Below are 24,797 nucleotides of genomic sequence, written 5' to 3'. Positions count from 1 at the left end.
GAGTTGATGGAGATCATAATTGGCTGGTCAAGAATTTACACCCACATCTTTGGACACCAAATCTAGCATGCTTTCCACTGTAATCAATCAATCAGCATTTATGAAGTACTTCCTTCTGTGCCAGGTGCCAGGCACCAGGCTGGGGATATAGAAATAATGAGAAATTCAAACTATGGTGAAGTCACTGTAGCCATCCGAAATTGAAACTGAAATGAGAATATAAGTTTCTTAAGGGCAGGGACTATTTCAAACTTGACTTGAGATCCTCATGTCTAATAAAGCACATTGGGCAGCTAGGTGTAGCAGTGAAAAGAGAGCCAGACTAGAGTCAGAAAGACCTGAGCCCAAACTGGACCTCAGATACTTAATACGGACTTGGGTAAGTCACTTAATCTCAGTTTCCTTATCTCTAAAATAGGGTTCATAATAGCATCTACCTCCCAAGGTTGCTGTAAGGATGAAAGAAGATGATAATTGTGAAGTTCTTAGCAATAGTAGTAGTAGTGGTAGGGGTGGTGGTGGTGGTGGTGGTGGTAGTAGTAGTAGTAGTAATAGCAGTAGTAGTAGGAGGCTCTAAATATAAACCTGTCGAATGAATGAGGACTGTCTCCTTAAGTTGTGAGTTTTCCCTTATTGGTGGTCTTAACTATAGAAGTTAGATGATCATTTGGCACATGGGGATTCATTTGGAGGTTTGAGTTAGGTGATGGGGCCACTGAGTTCCCATCCAGTTCTGAAATTCTTGCAAATGAAGATTTGCAATTTTTTTCAAAATAGTTTGTTCTGAAAAAAAATGTATCAGTCCTGGGGAAAATAATTCCAGCTAGAAATTGGGATTTTTAAAAGTCCAAATTCTATTTCAGAAAACATATGTATCAGATATAATTAACTGTTGGATACAAATATCAGTTTGTTAATACACAGACAACTTACTGATTAGAAAAGAGAGAACTATTGCCCAGAAAGGAGAGGAAGGGTTAGGGGAAGAAAAGGGAAAGGAGGGAAAGAATGGGAAATAACAGATTTATAGAGTATAGAGAAACCTTCTAATTAGAAAAAATAATGATCCAGAGAAAAACCCAACACTGCTAATATAGAGCCACATAATTTGACTGTAATATTATTTTTTCTTCTGCTCTATGAATAAGCAGAGAACATGGCAAACTTTTATAGCATTTAAAAAAAATATTGGGGCTCTTCCTCTAGCCCAGGCTGGATGTACGAGCTCACAAGCCTGATCCCACTACTAATTGGGGTGAGTGCTTTGACCTGTTCCATTCCTGATCTGGGCCCATTCACCCTTGCTTAGGAAAGCTGTTGTTTCATAAACTCCTACTTCCAGGGGTTCATCATATTGATGTGGGACTTAATGTATAGCCCACCATAGCTCAGGACTCCTAAGCTCAAGAGATCCCCCAGCCTAAGCCTCCCTGGTGGCTGGGATTATAGGAATGCACCACCATGCCCAAGAGTATTTCTTGAACATGAGATAACATATATGTGTGTATATATAACAGTTTGTATGCATGTATATGTGGGCATCTGTGTATATGTATGTGTGTTGTGTGTATTTATGTATATGTAAGTATATGTGTATAGCACACATATATGTATGTGAGATCTTTACCAATAGAATGTAAACTATTTGAATTAGGGACTCTTTAATTGTTGGTTTTATATCCCCAGGATCTAGCACAATGTCTGACACATGGGAGGTGATTAACGAACACTTATTGATTAATTGACTAACCTAACAATCCAGGTAAAGACACCTGGGCTGCCAGGTGCATTTGGCCAACATGAGAGCAAACAGGAGCGGCTGTGCTACTCACCTGGTACATCTGGATATCTGTCACCCCCAAGGCAATCTGCATCATGGCCACAGCAAAATAGGTGAAGCCAAGCCTCTGCAGAACTCCGGGGATCCTTGCCCAACTCCAGGACACTGGAGGACAGAGGAATGGACAGGGATCAATTCCATTTCAGCTTGTCTATTTACTTACATGCTACCACAGTCAGATCATATTGCTAAGGCGACTCTCCTGATCTCAGAAAGAGTGCACACACTCTGAATTGTGCCTGTGGGATGGGGATGGGGAAGGTGAAGACAGACATACTTTCTTCCCCTCTTTTCCTTAGGACCAAAGTCATGTGTTTGTGAGAGGACAGTGCCATGGAGCAAATATTTCTTTTATGAAACATTAACTCACTGAGCTAAGAACTGAACCTTCTGCACTCCCCAGCCTTCAAAATCCTCCTGTACTTTCCTATCTCTGGACCTTTGCTTGCATCCTTCCTTCTCACTGGAATGCCCTTTGTGAAATCTAGGAGATACAGTTGGTGCTATGTATTACATTATTTTGTTTCTAGGTGTTGGTGCTAACTGTAATACTATCCTTAAATGTCATCTAATCCAGCCTCCTCATTCTACAGAAGAGCAAATGAGGCCCAGAGAGGCTATACAACTTGCTCACTTGCCCAAGGTCAAGTGATTAATAAGGAATAGGTTGAGAATTCAATCCCAGATCTTCTGCTTCCAAATTGAAAATTCTTGCCACTGTCCCAAACTAACTTTTGTGAGGTTATTTTTTCACCTCTGTCTTTGGGAGGAAAAAGAAGTGGTTTCCAAGTGATTAAATAGAAATGTGTGGTTACAAGCAACAGTAACTCATGAACAATCAGAAGGGTTCCTGATTGGCTGAAAATGATCCTGAGATTCTAGTGTACATTAATGACAAGTACAGAATATCCAGTGTAAATCCTCATTAAAATGAGTAAAGTGAAGAAGAATGGAGAGATTCTGATGTGAGAGCTGGCATTCTTGGTTTGGCCCAGAATGAGGCTGGGCTGCTGGATGGTTTGGCAGCAGGGGCCCGCTCATAGGGTGTGGCCTGAAGATTTAACAGGGGAGTTAAAGATTTGGATGGCTTTATAAATTGGGGCACCACCCAGTCTGCTCTGGGCAGTTTTCTTTTATATACATTTCTGATTGTTTTAACTTTGTGTACTTTAAAAAGTTTACATCACTTTATTCCTTGCAAAATATATAATCCTATTTAAACTTTCAATCACTTGCATATGGTAAGGGAGAGGTGGATGCTGGGAGCTGCAGGTATTTCTGACTACTATATTTGGACATGGGGATTCCCACCCCCACAGAGAATGAGGTTTGAGCCCTCAGAAATGAAAAAAAAATCACTGTCGTGGACCGGCAAATCAGTCAGTTAATATTTACAAAGTACTTACCATGTGCCAAGCACTGTGATAATACACTGAAGATACAATTACAAGCAAATAGAAAAACAGTCTCTGTTTTAAAGGAATTTATATGGGGGAGGAGGGAGGAGAACAACACATGAAATAAAACTGAAGGGGTTGGAGGATGGGGAAGGCATGATGGAGAAAGAAGTCTGAGGAACCAAATATGGATCCTGGAGAAGAATGAGAGTGAATGTGACTGGTCTGGGTATTTTCTTTAAAATGGAAGTTCCAAAAGGAACCAGCCAATCAGAGGAAGGGGCTGCAGCAGTGGAGTGATCTTCCAGGGGGAGTAGGCTCCTGGGGCATAAAGGAAAGAGAAGTGTGGAGAGGCAAGAGAGGAACACGGAGAGGAATGATGTAATACCTGAGGGAAAGTAAGAAAAGCAAGGGAAGTGTTAGGGCATTATGTGCATTAGCTCATTTGGGCCTCACGATTTCTTCCATATAATACTTTGGATTTGTTATTGTTGTTTTTGTGTGGGGCAATAAGGGTTAAGTGATTTTCTCAGGGTCACACAGCTAGTAAGTGTCAAGTGTCCGAGGTCAGATTTGAACTCAGGTCCTCCTGAGTCCAGGGCTGGTGCTCTATCCACTGTGCCACCTAGCTGCCCCCCATATAATACTTTGTGAGTAAGTACTACGTGACAGCCCATTCCAATTCATCAGGGGATCTTCAGTCTTATCAATGTGACTCCTCACTCCAACTGGGCAATTCATAACTCATCTGCACCTTCTCCTCTTGTGCATCCCTTCTTAATTCTTTAATAGTGTCATGGATTCACTATCTCCTGCGTGTGCTTAGACCCTCCACTGGTGCATGTTACACTTTGTCCATGCCTTCTGATCCAATGTGACTCTTATCTATTTCCTCCTGTAAATCCTCCACATCTTCTTGGGAGCCTACTTCCAGGTCTCTTGACGATGGCTGGATATTCATAGGGGATGGTGGGTATTGGTTACATCTTTAATCTTATTACATACTAGTTAAGCTAATATAGCCAGCCTACCTTCTTTTCTCTTTTTATTTCTCTCTGATGACATTTTTTTTTTTTTAGTGAGGCAATTGGGGTTAAGTGACTTGCCCAGGGTCACACAGCTAGTAAGTGTTAAGTGTCTGAGGCTGGATTTGAATTCAGGTACTCCCGACTCCAAGGCCAGTGCTCTATCCACTGCGCCACCTAGCTGCCCCTTCTGATGACATTTTTATACCACTTCTCCCATGTAACTCTTTGCTAATACTACATTGGAGCCTACTCATGCATCCCATGCGCCTTTCTATTGCTCTTTCTCTAACTTACAACTTTAATTTGTTAAAGACTGTGGTCTTTCACAGGATTCCATCCTTCAATAAATTCTTCAGAGAGGATAAACTCTATAAAGGAGAGGCATCTCTCTAGGCCCTCTAACATTCCAAGGATGCAAATGTCATCATCCCTTTTCCTAACAACATATGGGTTCCACTCTTTTTATTCTGATCATACATTTCCTGGATGACATCTAGGAAACAGGATTCCCTGTGGATGTTAAGGCCCCCCAAAAGCTCCCATTTGCAGATGGCGCTGTGCTGATTACATCAAGCCTTATAACACTGCAGTCTCTTGGAAGAGATCTGTAATCCTTCAAAGCAGGTTGGCCATGCACAAAGGAAAGACCAAATGGATAAAGAATGTTTATTTTGCAGACTACAACACATTTTTGGATGGACAACCCCTAGAACTTGTGCATCGCTATGTATATTGAGGTCAGACAATGAGTTGGACATGAGGAATAGAGTAAGTTGATTACTTTTAAGAAATGACCCCAAGTAGAAAGCAAAGGTCCACTTTAAAAAAATACCAACATTCTACTTGTGGTGTGCTATGGCAGTGAAATATGAAATATGACAGTCTACAGAGAACTCAGTGCCCAGATTACAATTACAAATGCTGCAAGAGGGCAGCTAGGTAGCACAGTGGATAAAGCGCTGGCCCTGAATTCAGGAGGACCTGAGGTCAAATCTGGCTTCAGAGACTTGACCCTTACTAGCTGTGTGATCCTGGGCAAGTCACTTAACCCTCATTACCCTGCAAAAAGAAAAAACAAAAAAAAACCAAAACAATAGCAACAACAAACCAAATGCTGCAGAAAAACTGACTGTTTATCCTGCTTCACTTCATTTTCCTTTGGGTCACCAGAAATTTTAATTCTCCTGGTTAATGTTATCTACATTTGACATTTAAGAGAGCTAAAGCACATAGGGGGGAAGTGATTTTAGCCAAAGTCACCCAGCTAATTTAGTGTGGGCAATGGGGTTTGAACCCATCTGTTTCCTGTTTCTATATCTGGGCACTTAGTAGAACATGCAGGCTTGTTGTAGGCTTGAGTTAATATTCCTTAAACTCTCACTAACCATCTCCAGTTCTTGAAATCCTTCCTGTCCAGGCCTACTTGAGATGCCATAGCTCCATGAAAACTTCCTTGGTCCCACCCCCCACCCCCACCTCCACTGCCAAAAAGGAAGTGATCATTTGCTTTTCTAACTCTTCTACAACACATAGTCTACCTTGTATCACAATTATTTTTTTCCTTGTTTCATCCTCCTACTAGACTGTATGGTCCTTGAGGACAGAAGAAGGGTCCTAATCACCTTGGAACAGCTGGTAAGCATTTAAACATATTTTTTCATGAATAATAAACACATGAGTCTCAAGTGAGGTAAAAAAGCCCCAAATCTTCTTTGTCTGATCTAAGACCTGTGAGGGAGGAAGCTGTTGAGAGTAAAACAATACCTGGAGATAACATGAGAACTGAGTTTTAAGTTTCACTAAGCAAGTTCCTATGAGGTAGGCAGTACCACTATTAATATTCCCATTTACAAATGAGAAAACTGATACATATAGTTGTTAAGTGACTTTTCCAAGGTCACCCAGTGAATACTTGTCATATTTGGGAATTAAAGCTGGTTTCCTGATTTCACATTCAGTACTTTTTCCATTCTGCCTCTCCAATGAAAAAAATTGCTCAAATGGAAAAAAAAGCACAAATCTGAAATCAAGCTGAGCTATCACTGAATTCACAAATGGATCCAGTTCTTTTATCTTTTCCATCGTCCTTCCCCACCAGAGCCTCATTATTTTCATATTCTTGTGCTGTTTGCATTATTGCTGTTGCTCCAGTGAGCCTTAGCGTGCTTTCATTGCATTTAACTTTTCCAGTTCCCCTTCTTCAAACGATCACTTAGGGCCTTCCAGTGTGGAGTTATTGGCTGAGAGAGCCAGAGGGTTCATCTTGGGGCCTTAGGTCCAGTGCCTCAGGGCTCCATCTTGATTATGTCCAACTCCAGTGGAAAGAGTCCCATCAGTACATTACTGCCATTCATTCTTAATGGATTCTCCTTCATCTTTTGTTAGGCAAGCAAAAAATAAAGGGGGGAAGGGGACAGAGGGAGGAGCTGATGCTTTTTAAGAGCACTTTATTTACATGTCTCCCCAGCCCATCTTCCATTTGGCTTTTCCAGCTGTGTCCAGCATGGTAATGATGATGATGAAGAGCTACAATCTAAAGGGGACAGGAGGGAGCATTGTATAGTGAAGAGGACACAAGACAAAGAAATGACTCAGATTGTGTAACTCGGAACAAATCATTTCAGTCTTCCAGGCCTCAATTTCCTCGTCGACTGTATAAAATGAGGAAATTTAACTGATCTCCAAAGTGTCTTCTAGTTCTAAATATATCTTCTTCTGTTACCCTTTCTCTGTTTATAAAGTGTTATCAATAACTATTTTTCATAGTTTGGTAATTTCTTGATCACACCCTTACCCCTATTGAATACTTCTTTATGACAAAGAACAGTTAAAGAAAATGTATCACCCAAGCAACCACATTGGACATCTTCAAGCAACATTTTCTAGCTACATCCCTCTACCTCCCTCTTGGAAGGAGGGAAATGTGTTTCATGAATCAGCTCTTAGGACCAATATTAGCCCAAATTAGGCTGCTTTTAAATATTTTCATTTACCCTATTATACTCATTTTGTATATTGTTCTCCTGGTTCTGCTTACATTGATCTATATTATTTCATAAAGTCTTATAAGGTTTCCCTGAATTCCTAATATTTCCCACCTCTTATGGTGCAATAATGTTCCATTTTTTCTTAAAATTCACAGACGAAGAATGCTACCCATCTCCTGAGAGATAATATATTAAATATACAGAATAAAACATAAATTGGTGGACACAACCAATGTGGGAATTTCTTTTATTTAACTGCATATTTGTTACAAGGGGTTTGTTTTATTCCCCCTCCCCAAGGGGAGCAGGAAGAGAAACCAAAGGCTTGTTAATTGAAAAAAAAATTCAACATATTTTCCTATCATTCCATACTATCCCCTTCAGTGATCTAATCTCAGCCATAAGTTTGGTGATCACATCTATGTGGCAGCATCTATGTATCCAGCCCTAACTTCTTTCCTGTTAGTCCTATATCACTTTTGGACATCTCAAACTGGATGCCCTGTAGACATCTCAAACTCAAAATGTACAAAATAGAATTCATTATCTTTCCTCCCCACTTTCAAAATTTCCTATTATTGTTGAGAGTACCACCATGTTTCCAGTTACCCACGCTCACAATCTCAGCATCGCCCTAACTCCCCACCCTCACTGACCTCACATACCTAATTGACTACCATATCTTATTGTCCCTACCTTTCCCAAATCTCTTACATACATATTCTCTGTGTTCACACAGCTGCTACCTTAGTCCAGGTGTAATGTTTGTCTCCCTGCCTCAAGTCTCTTCCTACTCTACTCCCCTGCCAAAATGATTGTTCAAAAGGGTAGGTCTGGCCACATTACCCCCTTCTCAGTAAACTGCAATGGTTCCATATTACTTCCAAGATTAGACATGAAATCTTCCATTTGATATTTAAAGCTCTTCATAACCTGTCCCCTCCCTTTCTTTCCTGCTTTCTGATACTTTACTCTCCTCTAGACACTCTGATCCAGAAATCCTTATTTGCTGTTCCTTTCATAGGACACTCAAACTTGCTTGCTATTCCTTACTCATTTTTTCCACCTCCATGACTCTTCCTTTGACTAATCCCCATGTCTTGGAGGCTCTCTCTCCTCACCTCAGTACTTTAGTTTCCCTGACTTCCTTCCAAATGTAAGTTAAAACTTACCATAAGCAGGAGACCATCTTCAATCGGGGAAAGCTCAAAGGTTCTTAACCTGGGATACATAAACTTATTTATATTTGTATATGTGTATATATGCATGTATGTGTATATGTATACACACAAGTAACCATACTTCAATATAATTAGTTACCTTTGTAATCATATTTATTTTACTTAATGCATTTGAAATCATTACTTTGAGAAATGGTTTCTAGGCTTCACCAACCTGCCAAAAGGGCCCATGACATAAAAACAAAACCTGAGAGCCCCAACACTGGCTTCTCTCATTACCTTCCATCTACTCTTTATCTGTCTTGACTGTACTTAATATTTGCATGTTGTCTCTTCCATTAGAATGTGAACTCCTTGAGGATAGTGCTGTTTTGCCTTTCTTTGTGGTCCCATTGCTTAGCATAGTGCTTGGTACAAATAGTAAGCACTCAGTAAATGCTTGTTGATGACCACAATTTATTCAACCATTCCCATACTGATGACTACCCACTTTGTTTCTAGTTCTTTACTGGTACGAAACATACTATGGGACCTTTGTTTTTGTCTTTGATCTCCTTGGCATATCTACCTAGTAGTAGAATGTAAGCATCAAAGGTATGAATATCTTTTCTAGAATAATTCTGAATTGTTTTCCAGAACAGCTGGAGGCATTTACAACTCCACCAACAATGCATTAGTGTGCCTGTCTTCCTCTAATCCCACCGACATTAACGGTTTCTGCTGTTTATCATCTTTATCATCTAAGGTAACTTTTGACTCAGTGGTTCCCTCTCCCTCTCCCTCTCTCTCTTTCCCTCTCTCTCTCTCATGGTCCATCAATAAATACTTATTAAGTGCCTACTATGGTCTAAAGTGCTGATCACTAAGGATAGAAAGAAAGAAGAAAGATGGTTCACTGGGAGAGACAGCATGCAAACTACTGTTTCATATATACACACATACATGTATATATACCTACATATATGTATATATGTATACATGTGCATAATTGGAATGTACTGTTATATAGAGGCAGCTAGGCAGCACAGTAAATGGAGTACCAGGCCTGCAGTCAGGAAGACTTATTTTTGTGAGTTCAAATCTAGCCTCAAATACTTATTAGCTGTGTGACCCTGGGCAAGTCACTTAATCTTCTTTGCTTCAGTTTCCTCATCTGTAAAATGAGCTGGAGAAGGAAATGGTAAACTATTTCAGTATCTCTGCCAAGATAATCCCAAATGGGGTCATGAAGAGTCAGACATGACTGAAATAATAAGCAACAACATTATACATACATACATAGAGAGACAGATGTAGAAACAGAAAATATAAATTGGAGATGATTACAGAGGGAAGACACTAGCATCAAAGGGGAATTCCACAAGGCTTCTTAACTTTATCTGGTTCTTGAAGGAAATAATCCAGCAAAGTCGAGAGACAAAGTTAAGGAAGGAGAGAATTCCAGGCAAGAGGAAAGACTAGTGAAAATGCAGAGATAGAACATAGGATTGTCTTGTGTGAGGAATCACTAGGGGGCTGGTGTTACTGGATCACCAGCAGTCGATAGCTTGTTGTGATGGAACACATGGAAAATTGGTTCCTATTATCAAAATTAGGTGAATAAAGACCAACAAAGTGCATTGAACAAGTGTTGGATTTAGAAACAGAGAAGTTATATGCAAATCCATGCCCTATCAATTGCTCTGCCATTCTATAATTCTATTACAGATAAATAGAGTACATATAATAATAGTTGCCATTCACATAGAGGATTAAAGTTTGCAATGTGATTTATATACACAGACTCATTTGAGCCTTGTAACAACTCCCATTTTGCAGATGGGAAAATTGAGACTTATGAAGGTGAAGTAACTTTCCATAGTGACACAATTAAAAAGGGTAAGAAGTAAGATTCAAACCCGGGTCTTGTGGACTCTAAATCCAGCATACAGTATGTTTGTCTGTGTGCATACAAACATAGAGGAGCAACATTACCATGCTGGTGCCAAGGGACAGTTTCTAACAAACTAACTAGATTATTTTAATTTTTAGTGAGCAAAGTTGTTTTGGGAGAACTAACGTGTCCCAGAAGCTACCTAAACCCATCTAGTTGGGCTAAAAAATTGTTGTTTGTCTTTCATTCTGGAAGAAGACCATGACATCAGGAAGTGATGTCATGACTTGCAGTGAATTGATTTAAATGAGGGATGATTGTGCAAAATTACCAGCCTCACTCTTGCCTCCAGAGCTATCAGGGTCCAGTGGCAAGAGAAACATCAAGACAACTAGGGATGGCCCTCTATGTTTGAGGCAATTGGGGTTAAATGACTTGCCCAAGGTCACACAGTTAGTAAGTGTCAAGTGTCTGAAATCGGATTTGAGCTCAGGTCCTTCCAACTTCAGGGACTGTGCTCTATCCACTGTGCCACCTAGCTGCCCCTAGGCTAGAAAATAGAGTTCTAGAACATTTGTTCTTCTGCATTTAGTGGGTTTAGTGTTCAAGTCTGTGATGCCTTTTTGCCTGATCTCACTTCTCAAATCTTGCCCCTAGGATTTCTTACCAGGGATGAACAGCCATTTTGTGGTAATGATGGTAATAATGAAGCCACCCTTTCACTTCCTGAATGGGTTTGGATAAAAAGAGAAAACTCAAGGTCCAATTCAAAGCAATGGACCTAAAGATATTGACCAGCCCTGGCCAGGGCATCTCAGAAAACTTTATAGGGTATAAAATTACCTGCTTTCCATCATATCAAAAGATTCCTGTTAGATCGCGCTAGGTTTGACTCCATTAGTATTTGATTGGGATCATATGATACATAATAGACAGCTCCTTGGTTCATTACTCCAAGGTAATAACAGACCTGGCTTACTTTTCCACAGCCTCATGGAATCCCTAGTGAGCCTTCTCTCCTAGAGGCCTTGAAGAAACATAAACCATACCAGAAAACCAACTGTCCCCATCCTACCCAAATCCCTTGGACTACTTGATCTGTTCAAGCTTATTGGACTTTAATCCAATACTAAATAAATGTAAGTGGATCTATTATCTCTCCTAACCCATAACCTCACTTCACTAATTCTGTTAGTGGCCTCAGATCAATGTCTCCCATCATCAAAACTTTGCTGTTACGGGCAGCTAGGTGTTGGGGGCAGCTAGATGGCACAGAGGATAAAGCACCAGCCCTGGATTCGGGAGGACCTGAGTTCAAATCTGGCCTCAGACACTTGACACTTACTAGCTGTGTGACCCTGGACAAGTCACTTAACCCTCATTGCTCCACTAAAATCATGGAGGTGATTTTAAACCCACAATCCCATGCAACTATCTTTTTGCCAGCCCTGTTAGGCTTACAATTAATTTTTAAAAACCCAATATTTATAATCTAATCTTTGTGACAACCATTAAGGTTGGAATAAAAAGTGGGAAAGACTAGAGTTTCAGCTCAGAAAAGCTATTTGCTTATTTACCTGCCTATTTAAGCATGGGAATGTAACCTCCTATTCTACCTACCCTGCAGTTTTTTGGGCCCGTGGGGCCTTTAGGCTGAGTTGGAAATATCCCTGGAGAGGATATTAGAACAGAGAAAAGGCCTAACCTATTTGTGCTTCCTGTTCTCCTGCCTCCCTTTGAAAGTAAAACTTAATTACATAACTGTAAATACATACGCATTAGGTATGTTATATATACCCACACACGTATGGCACTACATATTTTATGAGAATATCCTGCTGATGATGCTCATTGAAAAGACTTGCTTACAGTCAACACCATTTTTGAATACAAATCCTTGATGGATTTCATTAGCTCGAACAGGGTGGATCAATAAAAACTCTGGAAGAGAAAACAGCCCTGTGAGAGACATTTGTTTGCTGCTGACCAACCTTCCCTAAAAGTTTCAGTTTAAATACTAAAAATATAGTAGCCAGCAATTATAGGTTGCTCTAAAGTTTGCAAAGCACCTTCTATATGCTATCTCATTTCATCCTCATAACAACCCTGGGTGGTGCTATTATTAATCCCACTTTACAGATGAGAAAACTAAGGTAAACAAATTAAATGACCTTTGCAAGGTCACACAACTACTAAATATTTGAGGCAGGATTTGAAATGAGATCTTTCTGTTTCAAATCCAACACTGGGCTACCTTTCTGGGCATGACTTGGAGCACCCTTTATGATGTGAGCCTCTAGAAAGTCTAGCCCAGATTTACTGTGATCTATGAGTCAGCACCCCATTGACATATATATTTTCCCATGGGTTGTGACATCAACTGTGGCTAAAGACATATATGCACAGAATACATGGGACCAGGTAGCATGAGGAGAGGGCCCTGATATTGGGAACAGTTCTATCCAAGGAACATGAATAAAAAATGTGTGTGTTAGTGACCTATGTGATCTCTGCCACTACAGGGTTGTTGATGGCACTGTCATATATACTTGTATTTGTATTCCTGGTGCCTAGGACAGTGTCGGGCATATAGTCAGCACTTAATAAATGTTCTATTTTGTATCTATGTATCTATTATCTATCACCTCTCTATGTATCTATTTTTGTATGTATGTATGTATCTGTCTGTCTATCATCTATCTACTTATGTGTATCTATTATCTATCACCTGTTATCTATCTCTATCTATTTTTCTATCTATCTATCTATCTATCTATCTATCTATCTATCTATCTATCTATCTATCTATCTATCTATCATCTATCTAGCTATTTAGCTATCTAACATTTACTTATCTATGTGTGTATAACTAACTATCTATCATCTATCACCTGTTAGCTTTCTCTGTCCTCTGGTTATATCAGTGGCACCAGCTCAGTCTCCCATATTCAAAACACTGATGTTACTTTTGACTTTTCCTCTACCTCATTTCTGGAATAGAAGCAAATTGTTAGTTTGATTATATATGGCAGTAATTCTAAGTACCTGGTCGCAGGCAACTGTCTGATTTTGGCTTAGAAATTCTATATCAAAACCCTGTTTAGCAAGAATTTGCATCCTCAAAACAAATTTTTGGGACACTTAAACACAATAACAACAATAACAGATACTGTTACAACAGGAGCTTTGTGGAGTCTGAAGTTATAAAAGTCATTCTCTTCCAGGGCCCTCCCCAATATGTATACAAATGAAGTTGAAGAAGAACAAAAGCTAAATTAAGAGGACCAGAGCATTGCCCTCCATCCTTCTAATATCCATCTCTGCCTTTATCGGGGCACCTGCCATCCACAACATCAAAAACTCTTGCTTTGGGGCTGTTTTCATTTTCTTGTTTTCTTTTGCCACAGCAGCCCAGGATATAAAAAACGAATGAGCCTTCTTTCCCTATTCTCTCTTCCTTGGAAGAACAGATAACTGAACCAAGGAACCAGTAAACAAAATGGAGAAATACTGTAATGCCTCCACTGACTTCCCCAAACAACCCTAATCCCTAGATGATTCTCTATGGGTTTGTGGAAACCAGACACCAGACAACAGCCTGGTAATGGTGAGGAGGGGGTCAGTCTGATAAGCCCTTTGTTTCTAAAAGTCTCCAGATCTGATTATTGTCACTAAAAGTATTGCTATATTTTACTAAACTGAATTAGGAAGCCATTCTTGATGGAAACAGCAAAGTGCTAATAGCTGGTCGTTATGACACTTTCAGCAAAGACGCCACAGCCTGACAGACAGCAACTGGCTTGGATTTTCTGGTAAGTGGCTGAGTGCAGACCCTCACTGACTGGGGAGCCCAGGAAGGAGGTGAGAAGAAAAAAGCAGTGCTGAGGATCAAACGATCTGCTCTCCTTTAAATATAAATGTAAATATCACCATTATCCTAACAGCCACCAGAAATAGCAAAAGGGTTACATTTAAGGATTCTGGTTTTATTGATCAATGCAAATTATGCAAGAATGGTCGAAAAATGCAACCTATGAAGGGATCATAGATTTAGAGCTAAAAGAGGCCTTCTAAGTTCCTTCTTTTACAGATGAAGAACTGAGTCTCAGATGAGGACAATGGCTTGCCCAAAGCCACATCAGTAAGTGGAATATCACCATAGATTGCAAAAAATGAGCACTTTTATCAAATACCTAGCAAAGCAAAACTTCGTGGTCAGAATTATACGCCAGAAGCCTGATATTTTTCATATATGAACAAATGATAAACCTTTGTAATACAAATATAGATCCCAAAATATTTTTGAAAATAATTTTGAAAATATTTGAAAATAATTCAAAAAATAATTTTGGTGGAACCGAAGCATATTTGCAGACAAAGCAAAGACCCAGAATAACCCAGATATAACAATGATCCACAAAAATGCAAGAACAATATTTTAATAGATGCCACCATACCAAAGACTTATAACATTCAAACTACATGGAATGAAAAGCTCTCAAAATAAAGATATGTAGCAGAAGAAATCAAGTGACATGATAACGATATAAAGGATAAAACCTCACCATCTTGTCTGCAACTGGAATTGCCCTGGAGATGTTTTCAGGGAGTCAACTGAAGATGAGCCTGCATCCCAATATATTGTTTCACTATAAATTAATGATTTTATCTTATTGTTCAGTCATGTCCAACTCTACATGACCCCATGGACTTTTCCATGGGGTTATCTTGGTAAAGATACTACAGTGGCTTGCCATTTCCTTTTCCATTGTGTTCCCATTTTACAGATGAGGAACAGAAACCTACAGTGGTTATGTGACTTGTTCACAATACACAGCTAGCAAATGTCTAAGGCCATATTTTAAATCAGATCTTCCTGATGCCAGGTCTGGTGCTCTATCCATTGTACCACCTAGCTGACCCCAATAATTTTATCCACCTGGGCAATACATCCCTCCCCCCCCACAATACTACCCTATTAAACATAAAAGAATAATAGCAGGGTTGTGACATATCAGGACTGTTTCTTTTTGAGCTCCAACAAACATAGAGATGAGAAAAACAAAATTGTGGGAAGTATAATAATAATAAAGCTTTATGGATTACAAAGTCCTCTCATTCTTATCTGATAAAAACCCCTGTGAGATAAATGCTAAGGTTTTTCTAATTGGTACAGGTAGGGGGAACAGTGGAAAAAGTATTGCACTGAGAATTGGGCAGACCTGAGTTCAAATTATGCTCCAGACACTTACTAGCTATGACCTTGGGCAAGTCGCTTAATCTCTGCCTGCCTCAGTTTCCTCATTTATAAAATGCAAATAATAATAGCATTGTTTCTCTAATGAACTTTTTTAAAAAATTCTGACTTTATTTGTGTGAAAATATTTTGTAATTCTGGTCATATAGTTCCTGGCTTTGTCTTGGCAGGTAGACTCCCAAGTATTTTATATTGGCCAATTATTTTAAATGGAATTTCTCTATCTGTTGTTACTGGATTTTGTTGGTAACATATAGAAATGATGATGATTTATGTGAGTTTGTTTTGAATCCTGCAACTTTGCTGAAGTTGTTAGTAATTTCAAGTAATTTTTTAGTTGATTCTCTAGTATTTTCTGAGTATACCATCATATCATCTGCAAAGTGATAATTTGTTTCCTCATTACCTATTCTAATTCCTTTCATTTCTTTTTCTTCTCTTATTGCTGTAGCTAATATTTCTAGTACAATATTAAGTAATAGAGGTGATAGTGGGCATCCAAGCTTCACCCCTGATTGTATTTGGAAGGCTTCTGCCTTATCCCCATTACAGATAATGCTCCCTGATGGTTTTAGATGAATATCACTTTGCATTTTAAGGTAAACTTCATTTATTCCTATGCTCTCTAGTGATTTTAATAGGAATGGGTGCTGTATTTTGTCAAAGGCCTTTTCTGACTCCTTCAAATCAGTTTTTAAAACAGCAGTATAGGAAAAAGTAGTATGGGAAAAGCAGATTTTTTTCTGTTTATTAATTAGCCCTTGTGGTAAATACTGTTTCCTGGGTTTCCATGGGCCTTCCTGGCCTACACCAGGCCAGACAGGAGACTCCCTCCATCTTCAGCCAAAGTAGAGAAGGCCTCTCTCCAATGTACTAGGCAACCTTGAGGCTGTCACTCTCATTTTACAGAAGAAATGCCTGAGGACCCAGGAGGCTGGACAAGATACCCAACATTTGACAGGGAAGAGGGAAGGCCCAATGGACCCAGGAGGGTCTAATAAATGGATACTTCAATAGGGGAGACAGCATTTGGGTCGAGTTGGGGCAGAAAGAAGTAGGAATCTGAGTCCAACAGACCCATTAGCATAGGTGAGACTTTGGACAAGGGGACACATGAACACACATACAAAGACACACACACACACACACACACACACATACATACACACACGTGGTGCAGGATCCAAGGGCATCAGTCTCATTCCCAGTCCAACAAGTACAAGGACTTCAGGGAAGAATCGGGAATCCAAAGGACATTTCAACCCTTCCCATCATAAAGTACTGGCTTGAGGGATGGGGATGAGGCCCCTGAGCTCTGCGTTCAGGCCCTGGGAGTCAGAAGTCCAAAGTCATACCAACTTAAAGTAGGATACTGGGCAAATCACCCAAGTGTATCTGTCTCTGTTTCTTTTTTTCCCCCTTTTTTCTTTTTTTTGGGGGGTGGGGGCAGTGAGTGTTAAGTGACTTGCCCAGGGTCACATAGCTAGTAAATGTCAAGTGTCTGAGACCAGATTTGAACTCATATCCTCCTGAATCCAGGGCTGGCGCTTTATCTACTGTGCCACCTAGCTGCCCCATCTGTCTCTGTTTCTTTGGACCTATTTACATGTTTCCTAACCTCCAACAGTTACACATATCAGAACCTCTCTCTTGCTTCCCTATAAGTGACCAAACCATCACCAAGATCCCTTACTACTGATACTTAGCTAACCACTGTGTACCAACTGTCTGTTAACTACCTTGCCTTGAGAACCAGTGGTTTCAGAGAACCCATGAATTCAATTTTTTGTGCACTCTCTTTCAATGAAGCTTAGTCATTCATTATAGATAGAACTTTTCCCAAATGGCCCAAAAGTTTCCTATAGGACAATCCCTCTGTCATGTCCACCATTCATTTAACCTGGTTCTCTACAGTTCTCACAAGCTTAAATAGACAAGTAAGGGAGTGGATAGAGGAGAAAGGAACTCACTTTCCTTTCTTAGACTTGACCTGTAAAATGGGATAGCAAAACCTACTTTACTGGGTCATTTTGAAGAGACAGAGACAGAGGGAGAGATAGAGGAAGAGAAACAGAGAGACAGAAACAGAGACAGAGACAGAGACAGAGACAGAGACAGAGAGAATGTATATAAACTATATTTAAAGAAGGTAGATATACCTATCAGACGCGGTTATTCCAGTCACCCAAAAATGCACTCAGTAGTGGGCTAGGAATAATTCTTTCACACCAACCAAAGTTCTTTGGGGGTCCTTAATAATTTTTAAGAATATAAAGGGGTCCTGAAACCAAAAGTTTGAGAATCTTTGGAGTAGAGACTACAGAGAAGGACTTGGAGTCATGAAGACCTGTGTTTGAAACCTTCCTCTGTCATTTAATAGCTGTGTGAACCCTCAGGAGTCACCTCCATTCTAAACTTCAGTTTCTTCATCAACAAAATGGGGTTTTTTAACTCAGAGACCTCTCAGGTTCCTTCCAGTTTTAAAGCTATGATCCTGAGTATACCATAAGATTTTCCAAACCTTTTTGCTAACTTTCAAGCAAGCATCTTTCTGATTACAAATTCCATTTCTGTGGTGACTGAATAAAGGGAAGGAGATGGCCTGGAGAGCAAAAACTAGCATTCAGGTCCCTGAGAAGGGGTACTTTCCACTATAAATTAATCAGCTGGAGTTCTGGTTTATCAATAGGCCTCCTGTGAGTTTGGTTTTGATTCAATTCCTTAAATCCCCAAATGAATTGATAAAATTGAATCCCTATAGGTGCCAAGTTGAGATCAAACCAATCTCAGACCAGTGGTGACACTGAGATCTACCTATCCTACGCCTTGTACCATGGACCCCTTTGGCAATGTGGTGAAGCCTATAGACTCAGAATAAAACTTTTAAATTCATAAAATTAAAAAAAGATTGTAAAAGAAACCAATTACATTGAAACACAGTTGTCAGATTTTATTTTTTTAAGTTTTTGGAGTCTAAGTTAAGAAACCTTGGCCTAAGCAGCAAGAGATAGAAAGAGAAATTCCATTTAAAGTACGACAGACAATATAAAATACTTGGGAGTCTACTTGCCAAGACAAACCCAGGAACTCTATGAACACAATTACAAAACACTTTTTTCACACAAATCAAATCAGATATAAATAATTGGAGAAATATCAATTGCTCATGGATAGTCAGAGCTAATATAATAAAAATGACAACTCTACCTAAATTAATTTACTTATTCAGTGCCATACCAATCAGACTACCTAAGAATTCTTTTATAGAGCTAGAAAACATAATAACAAAATTCATCTGGAAAAACAAAAGGTCAAGAATATCAAGGAAACTAATGAAAAAAATGCACAGGAAGGTGGGCTAACTATACCAAATCTGAAGCTTTACTATAAAGTGGCAGTCATCAAAACTATTTGGTATTGGCTAAGAAATAGAGTGGTGGATCAGTGGAATAGGTTAGGCACAGGAGACACAGTAGTAAATGACTTTAGTAATGTACTGTTTGATAAACCCAAAGACTCCAGCTTCTGGGATAGGAACTCAGTATTTGACAAAAACTGCTGGGAAAACTGGAAGATAGTATGGCAGAAACTAGGCAACATCATAAACCTTATACTAAAATAAGGTCAAAATGCTTACATGATTTAGAAATAAAAGGTGCTATCACAGGTAAATTAGGAGAGGAATGAATAGTTTACATCTCAGATTTATGGAAAGGAGAACAGCTTATGACCAAACAAGAGATAGAGAATATTATAAAATGCAAAATGGATGATTTTGATTACATAAATTAAAAAGGTTTTATACAAACAGAAGCAATGCATCCAAAATTAGAAGAGAGGCAGAAAGCTGGGAAACAATTTTTATAGCCAGTATTTCTGATAAAGGCCTCATTTCTAAAATATATCGGGAACTAAGTCAAATTTATAAGGATCCAAGTCATTCCCCAATTGAAAAATGATTAAAGGATATGAACAGTAGTTTTCTGATGGAGAAATCAAAGCTATCTATTGCCATATGAAAAAAGGCTCTAAATCACTATTGAATAAAGAGATGCAAATTAAAACAACTCTGAGGTACCACCTGGCACCTATCAGATTGGCTAATATGACAAAAAAGGAAAATAATAAATGTTGGAGAAGCTGTGGAAAAACTGGAACACTAATGCATTATTGGTGGAGCTGTGAACTGATCCAACCATTCTGGAGAGCAGTTTGGAACTTTATATAGCCCAAAGGGCTATAAAGCTGTGCATACCCTTTGACCCAGAAATACAACTATTAGGTCTTTTTCCCAAAGAGATCATAAAAAGGGAAAAAACCCACAGGTACACAAATATTTATAGCTGTTCTTTTTGTGGTGGCAAGGAATTGGAAATGGAGGGGATGCCCATCAATTGGGGAATGGCTGAACAAGTTGTAGTATATGAATGTAATGGAATATTATTGTGCTGTAAGAAACGATAAGCTGATGAATTTCAGAGAAATCTGGAAGGACTTACATAAACTGATGCTGAGTGAGATGAGCAGAACCAGAAGAACATTGTACACAGTAGCAACAACATTGTGTGTTGATCAACTGATAGACTTCTCAGCAATACAATGGTCCAACATAGTTCCAAAGGACTCATGATGGAAAATGCTCTCCAAATCCATAAAAAAAAATGTGGAATCTCGATGCAGATTGAACCATACCATTTCTCCTTTTTTGAGGTTTTTTCTCTTTGCTCTGATATCCTTACACGGCATGACTAATGCAGAAATATGTTTAATGTGATTGTGCATATATAACCTATATCAGATTGCTTGCTGTCTTGGGGAGGGGGGAGGGAGAACATTTTGAAACTAGAAATCTTATAAAAACAAATGTTGAAAACCAGCTCTCTACATGTAACTAGAAAATAATAAAATACTTTTATGATAAAAAAGAAACCTTGGCCTAGACACTGTGCTTTTCTGAACATAACCTCAAGTCATGTGGCCTTTTTTTGGCTTTGGCAGCATGCTGTTGACTTATATTGAGCTTGAAGCCCATTAGACCCACCTTACTGTTTTCATAGAAACCGCTATTTAGGCAAATCTCCCCTATCCTATGTGTAAGAGAGATATAAACAAAACAGCATGATAGTTCTGAGGAAGAAGATGTCATTTCTGGAAAGAGGGAACAAAAAAAGTTTCATGGAAGGGAGTTTTATATGATCAGAGTCTGAAATGAAAGGCAGAATCTAAAAATGGGAAGAAATATGGGGATCAGGTCTTCCCAAGTACAGGAGACAGCACGAATAAAGACATAGACCAGAAAGAGTATGACTAAATGCTAAAAGTATTGCTTAAGGGCAGTACTTACAGGGTCCATCTGCTGGTCCATAGTTGAGAAAAAGGACTCCAATGGCAATTAGGACACCAGTTCTCCAGGCTACCTTACGGAAGAGCTGCACATTCTTCACTCCTTTCCTCCACATGATATGAAATGCAAGAGCCACCGAAGTGCCAAGGATGAAGACAAACCTGGGATTGGGAGAGACACCTGTCAGGGTACAGTTTTATTTATCAGGGCGTACTTATAGATCACAAAAGCCAACAGCCTTCTATTTCCTAGCCAAGGAGAATATGTGGAAGGATAAAATACTACCCCATAGCACTCAATGTTCCTTAGAGAGAACATTGAGAGAGTATACCTGCTCTCAAATAACATTTCCTATCATTTCAGTGGAAAGAACACCAGACAAAGAGTTGGGGGACCTGAGTCCTAGTCTTAGCTCTAACACTTACTAGTTGTGTGACCTTGGGCAAGTCATTCAGCCCATAAAAGCCTGAAATTTCTCATCTTTTAAAATAAGGTCAGATGATGAGCTCTAAGACTCCCACCTGATCTTACATTCTCAGATTCTCTTCCTCAAAGATTCTATATTTTAAGATGCCCTATAATTTTAAGTTTTGTTATTCTGAGTTTCTGGGATCCTGAGACTCATACAAACTCTTTGAGTTTTGCCTTTACTTCATTACAATGCTTGGATGGAACCAGCCCTTAGGCATTTTATCAGCCAACCTTGTAGGAGGAAGGGTGAGAAAATCTCAGACATTCTAGCATCAACTAATGGGCCAACTCAACTCTCCTAAGGGAAGTTATGTTAACCCTTTCAGAACCTCCAAGCACAGACTTGCAAGGGGCATAGTTTTTTTCACTTACCTAGTGATAATTGGGGGTTTTTTTAGTTTTTTTTTAGTTCCCCCCCACTCCTCTCTCCAAGATGCTTCCCTATTTTCTCACTTCTTTTTTTTCTCCATCTTCCTAAACTGGAAACAAAACCACACTATCAGAATAGTAGAGCTAGAAGGGACCTTTAAAGATAATCCAGTCCCAAGCATTGTGTTTTTCACACAGAAAATGCTCAAGAAATGCTTTTTTATTCATTTCTTCATTTTCCAGATGAAGGAATTCACTATCTCCTGAGGCGATCCATCCCACTTTTGTACCATTCTGATAATTAGGAACTTTTCCCTTACTTTGAGCCTAAATCTGCTTCTCTGGAGCTTCTATTGTTCCAAGCTCTGGTCCTTGGAACCAATCAAAACAAACTTAATCCTTCTACTATGAGATTTTAAAGACAACAAATCTGGCGCGCGCACTCACACACACGCACACACACACACTCCTTCTCTCCAAGCAAAACGCCTCCAGTTTATCCCCTAATATAGAGGCTAAGTGGTTTTGCCTGAAGTCTCATAGCACGTTAATGGCAGGGATATGAACAGATATTGTCCATAATAGCAGGTTTTCAAGACAGAGAATTGAGATTTTAGGCGTTAGCATGTATTGACACACAGCATTCAAAGTGAATTCAAATAAAGGAAAGATAAGATACCATAACCTAATATTCTACAGAGGAAGCTAGGCTACACGTGAGAGTCCCAAAGATGAAATTCTGAAGATTAAAACAAAAAATATTTTTTCATAAGGAAAAAAGGAGGAGGTATTGAAAGAAATCATTGTGGATGCATAGGGAACTCAACAACTAACTTGGATTTTAAATATATGTGTATAAGAAGGAAGGGCAAAAAATAAAAGATGAATACAAAAGAGCAGTAGGAACCTATAAGAATGTTGTGGGACTGCTAAAATTCTATATAATCTGTGGCTACTGATATATGCTAAGGCTACCAAAACGAGCTTTTTATTTACATTTAAAGAAAGAGGAAGATCAAGGAAGGGATAAATCCCACGACTCGGGGTGGATGGGACAATTATAATGTATGATGGAGAGAAGGTAAAACTACCTATTATTCTTTTATTGTTCAACCTAGGAAAATTATCTGCAGGTTAGCAAGGAGAGAACAAACATGATTAATAGGAAATTAAAATTAAAAATGCAAAGGATAATGGTGAGAGAACAATCAGCTGCCCTTGATGTAGGAATATACTGGAGTGAGCTCAAATTGCCTCTTAAGAGCTGATTGCCAAATTTTCAGTGTGACACTTTCTAGCTGTGTGACCCTGGGCAAGTCACTTAACCCTCATTGCCCCACAAAAAACAAACAAACAAACAAATAAATAAATAACTTTTTTCAGTGTGAGCATTTACACCATGGAAATTATTAGCAAATGCTACAAGTTAGGACTTGGTTTATTGCTTTGTTGGTTGTGTAGACTTAAGAAAAGTATGGAGAAAATGTTAATTGTACATATTAAGCTTAAAGGTGTCTTGTGAGTACACTGTCCCCATCCCCCAAAACATTTGCCAGCACTTGACTGACTTGAGATGAGTTTGAGTTACCATGCATGGGCAAGCTACATCCCTGGGTTCCCAGGAATGTGATTACTGAGCAGTGGTCAGCAACTTTTGGAACCCCTTGGAGAATAGAAAAAGTAATTCAGAAAAGATGGATAATTTTTGTCCCAATTTTGAAAAACATGCAGATAACAGATAATATCAGTACTCAGCCTGAATTTGATTCTTTATGAAATCCTAAAATTTGTTATTAAAGGATAGTTTCTAAGAAGTTAGAAAGGGAAGTGGTGATCACTAAGGGCCAGTGTGGCTTCATTAAGAAACCACTAAAAAAAAAAAAAAAGAAAGAAAGAAAAAAAGAAACCACTGCATTTGGACTGATTTATTAGACTGGTAGTTGTAGAGGATACAATAGACATAGTTTGTTTATATTTTATTTAACAAAACATCTGACAAAATCTTTCATTGCCATCCTTATGGACAAGGTGGGAAAATATTGCTTTGATTATAGTATAATTAGGTAAATTCAGAACTAATTGAATGGCAGAATCATCATTAATATATGAATGTTATTTTGAAAAGAGGTCTCCAGTGGAGTGCCCCAGGAATATAACCTTTGCCCTGTACTGTACAACATTTGTCAAGGTATACATGGTATACTAACCAGCTTTGTGGATAAAAAAAAAAAAAAAACTGGAAGAGACAGTCAGAATTCTACTTCTCCCCCCAAAAAGAATCTAAACAGTTTAAAACAATAGATCAAAGTTAACAATAATAATAACTCAAATTTATATAGCACTTCAAGGTTTCTAAAGAAACCTTTATATATTATTTCATTTGAAATAACTATTTTGGGAGGTAGGTGCTATAGATATCATAACCATTTTACAGATGAAGAAACTGAGGCTTAATGAAATGTAGTGACGCTCTCATGATCACTTAATTACTAAGCATTTATTTAAAAATAATATTTTATTTTCTCTCCAGTTACATGTAAAGACTATTTTTAACATTCATTCTATATAAAATTTTGAATTCCAAATTTTCTCTTTCCCTCCCTCACCACCCCTAAGCAATTTGATATAGGTTACACTTATTCAATCATGAAAAGCATATTATCATATTAATCATGTGGTGAAAGATCATATAGACCCAAAGGGGAAAAAACATGAAAAAGACACAGAAAGTGAAAAATAATATTCTTCAATCTACTTTCACTCTATTTTTTTCCAGACTCTATTCTTTCTCTGGAGGTGGATAGCATTTTTCATCACGAGTCCTTTGGAATTGTGTTGGATTATTGTATTGCTGAGAATAGTTGATCATCATAAAATATTGCTGTTACTGTATACTATGCTTTCCTAACTCTTCTAAATTCACTTTGCATCAGTACATATAAGTCTTTCCAGGTTTTGCTGATATTTGTCTGCTCATCATTTCTTATAGAACAGTAATATCCCATTACAATCACATACTACAACTTGTTCAGCCATTCTCTGATTGAAGG

At 38.7% G+C, this 24,797-nt stretch overlaps 1 protein-coding gene across 1 annotated transcript in view; it reads right to left on the bottom strand.

Moving 5' to 3' along the window:
- The window catches only part of LOC122739671 (heparan-alpha-glucosaminide N-acetyltransferase-like), a 383,950-nt gene that overhangs the window by 109,712 nt on the left and 249,441 nt on the right, over positions 1-24,797 (bottom strand). The window contains exons 10-11 of the mRNA XM_043981320.1: positions 20,908-21,068; positions 1,833-1,945 (exon numbers count right to left, since the gene is read on the bottom strand). Of these exons, the coding sequence (XP_043837255.1) occupies positions 1,833-1,945; positions 20,908-21,068 (274 nt within the window). The remainder of the gene's footprint in view (positions 1-1,832; positions 1,946-20,907; positions 21,069-24,797) is intronic.

Source organism: Dromiciops gliroides, chromosome 2 (genome assembly GCF_019393635.1).
Source record: "Dromiciops gliroides isolate mDroGli1 chromosome 2, mDroGli1.pri, whole genome shotgun sequence".
Taxonomy (NCBI): Eukaryota; Metazoa; Chordata; class Mammalia; order Microbiotheria; family Microbiotheriidae; genus Dromiciops; species Dromiciops gliroides.
Note: the sequence above shows the minus strand (reverse complement) of the source record. Positions and strands in the feature narration are given on the sequence as shown.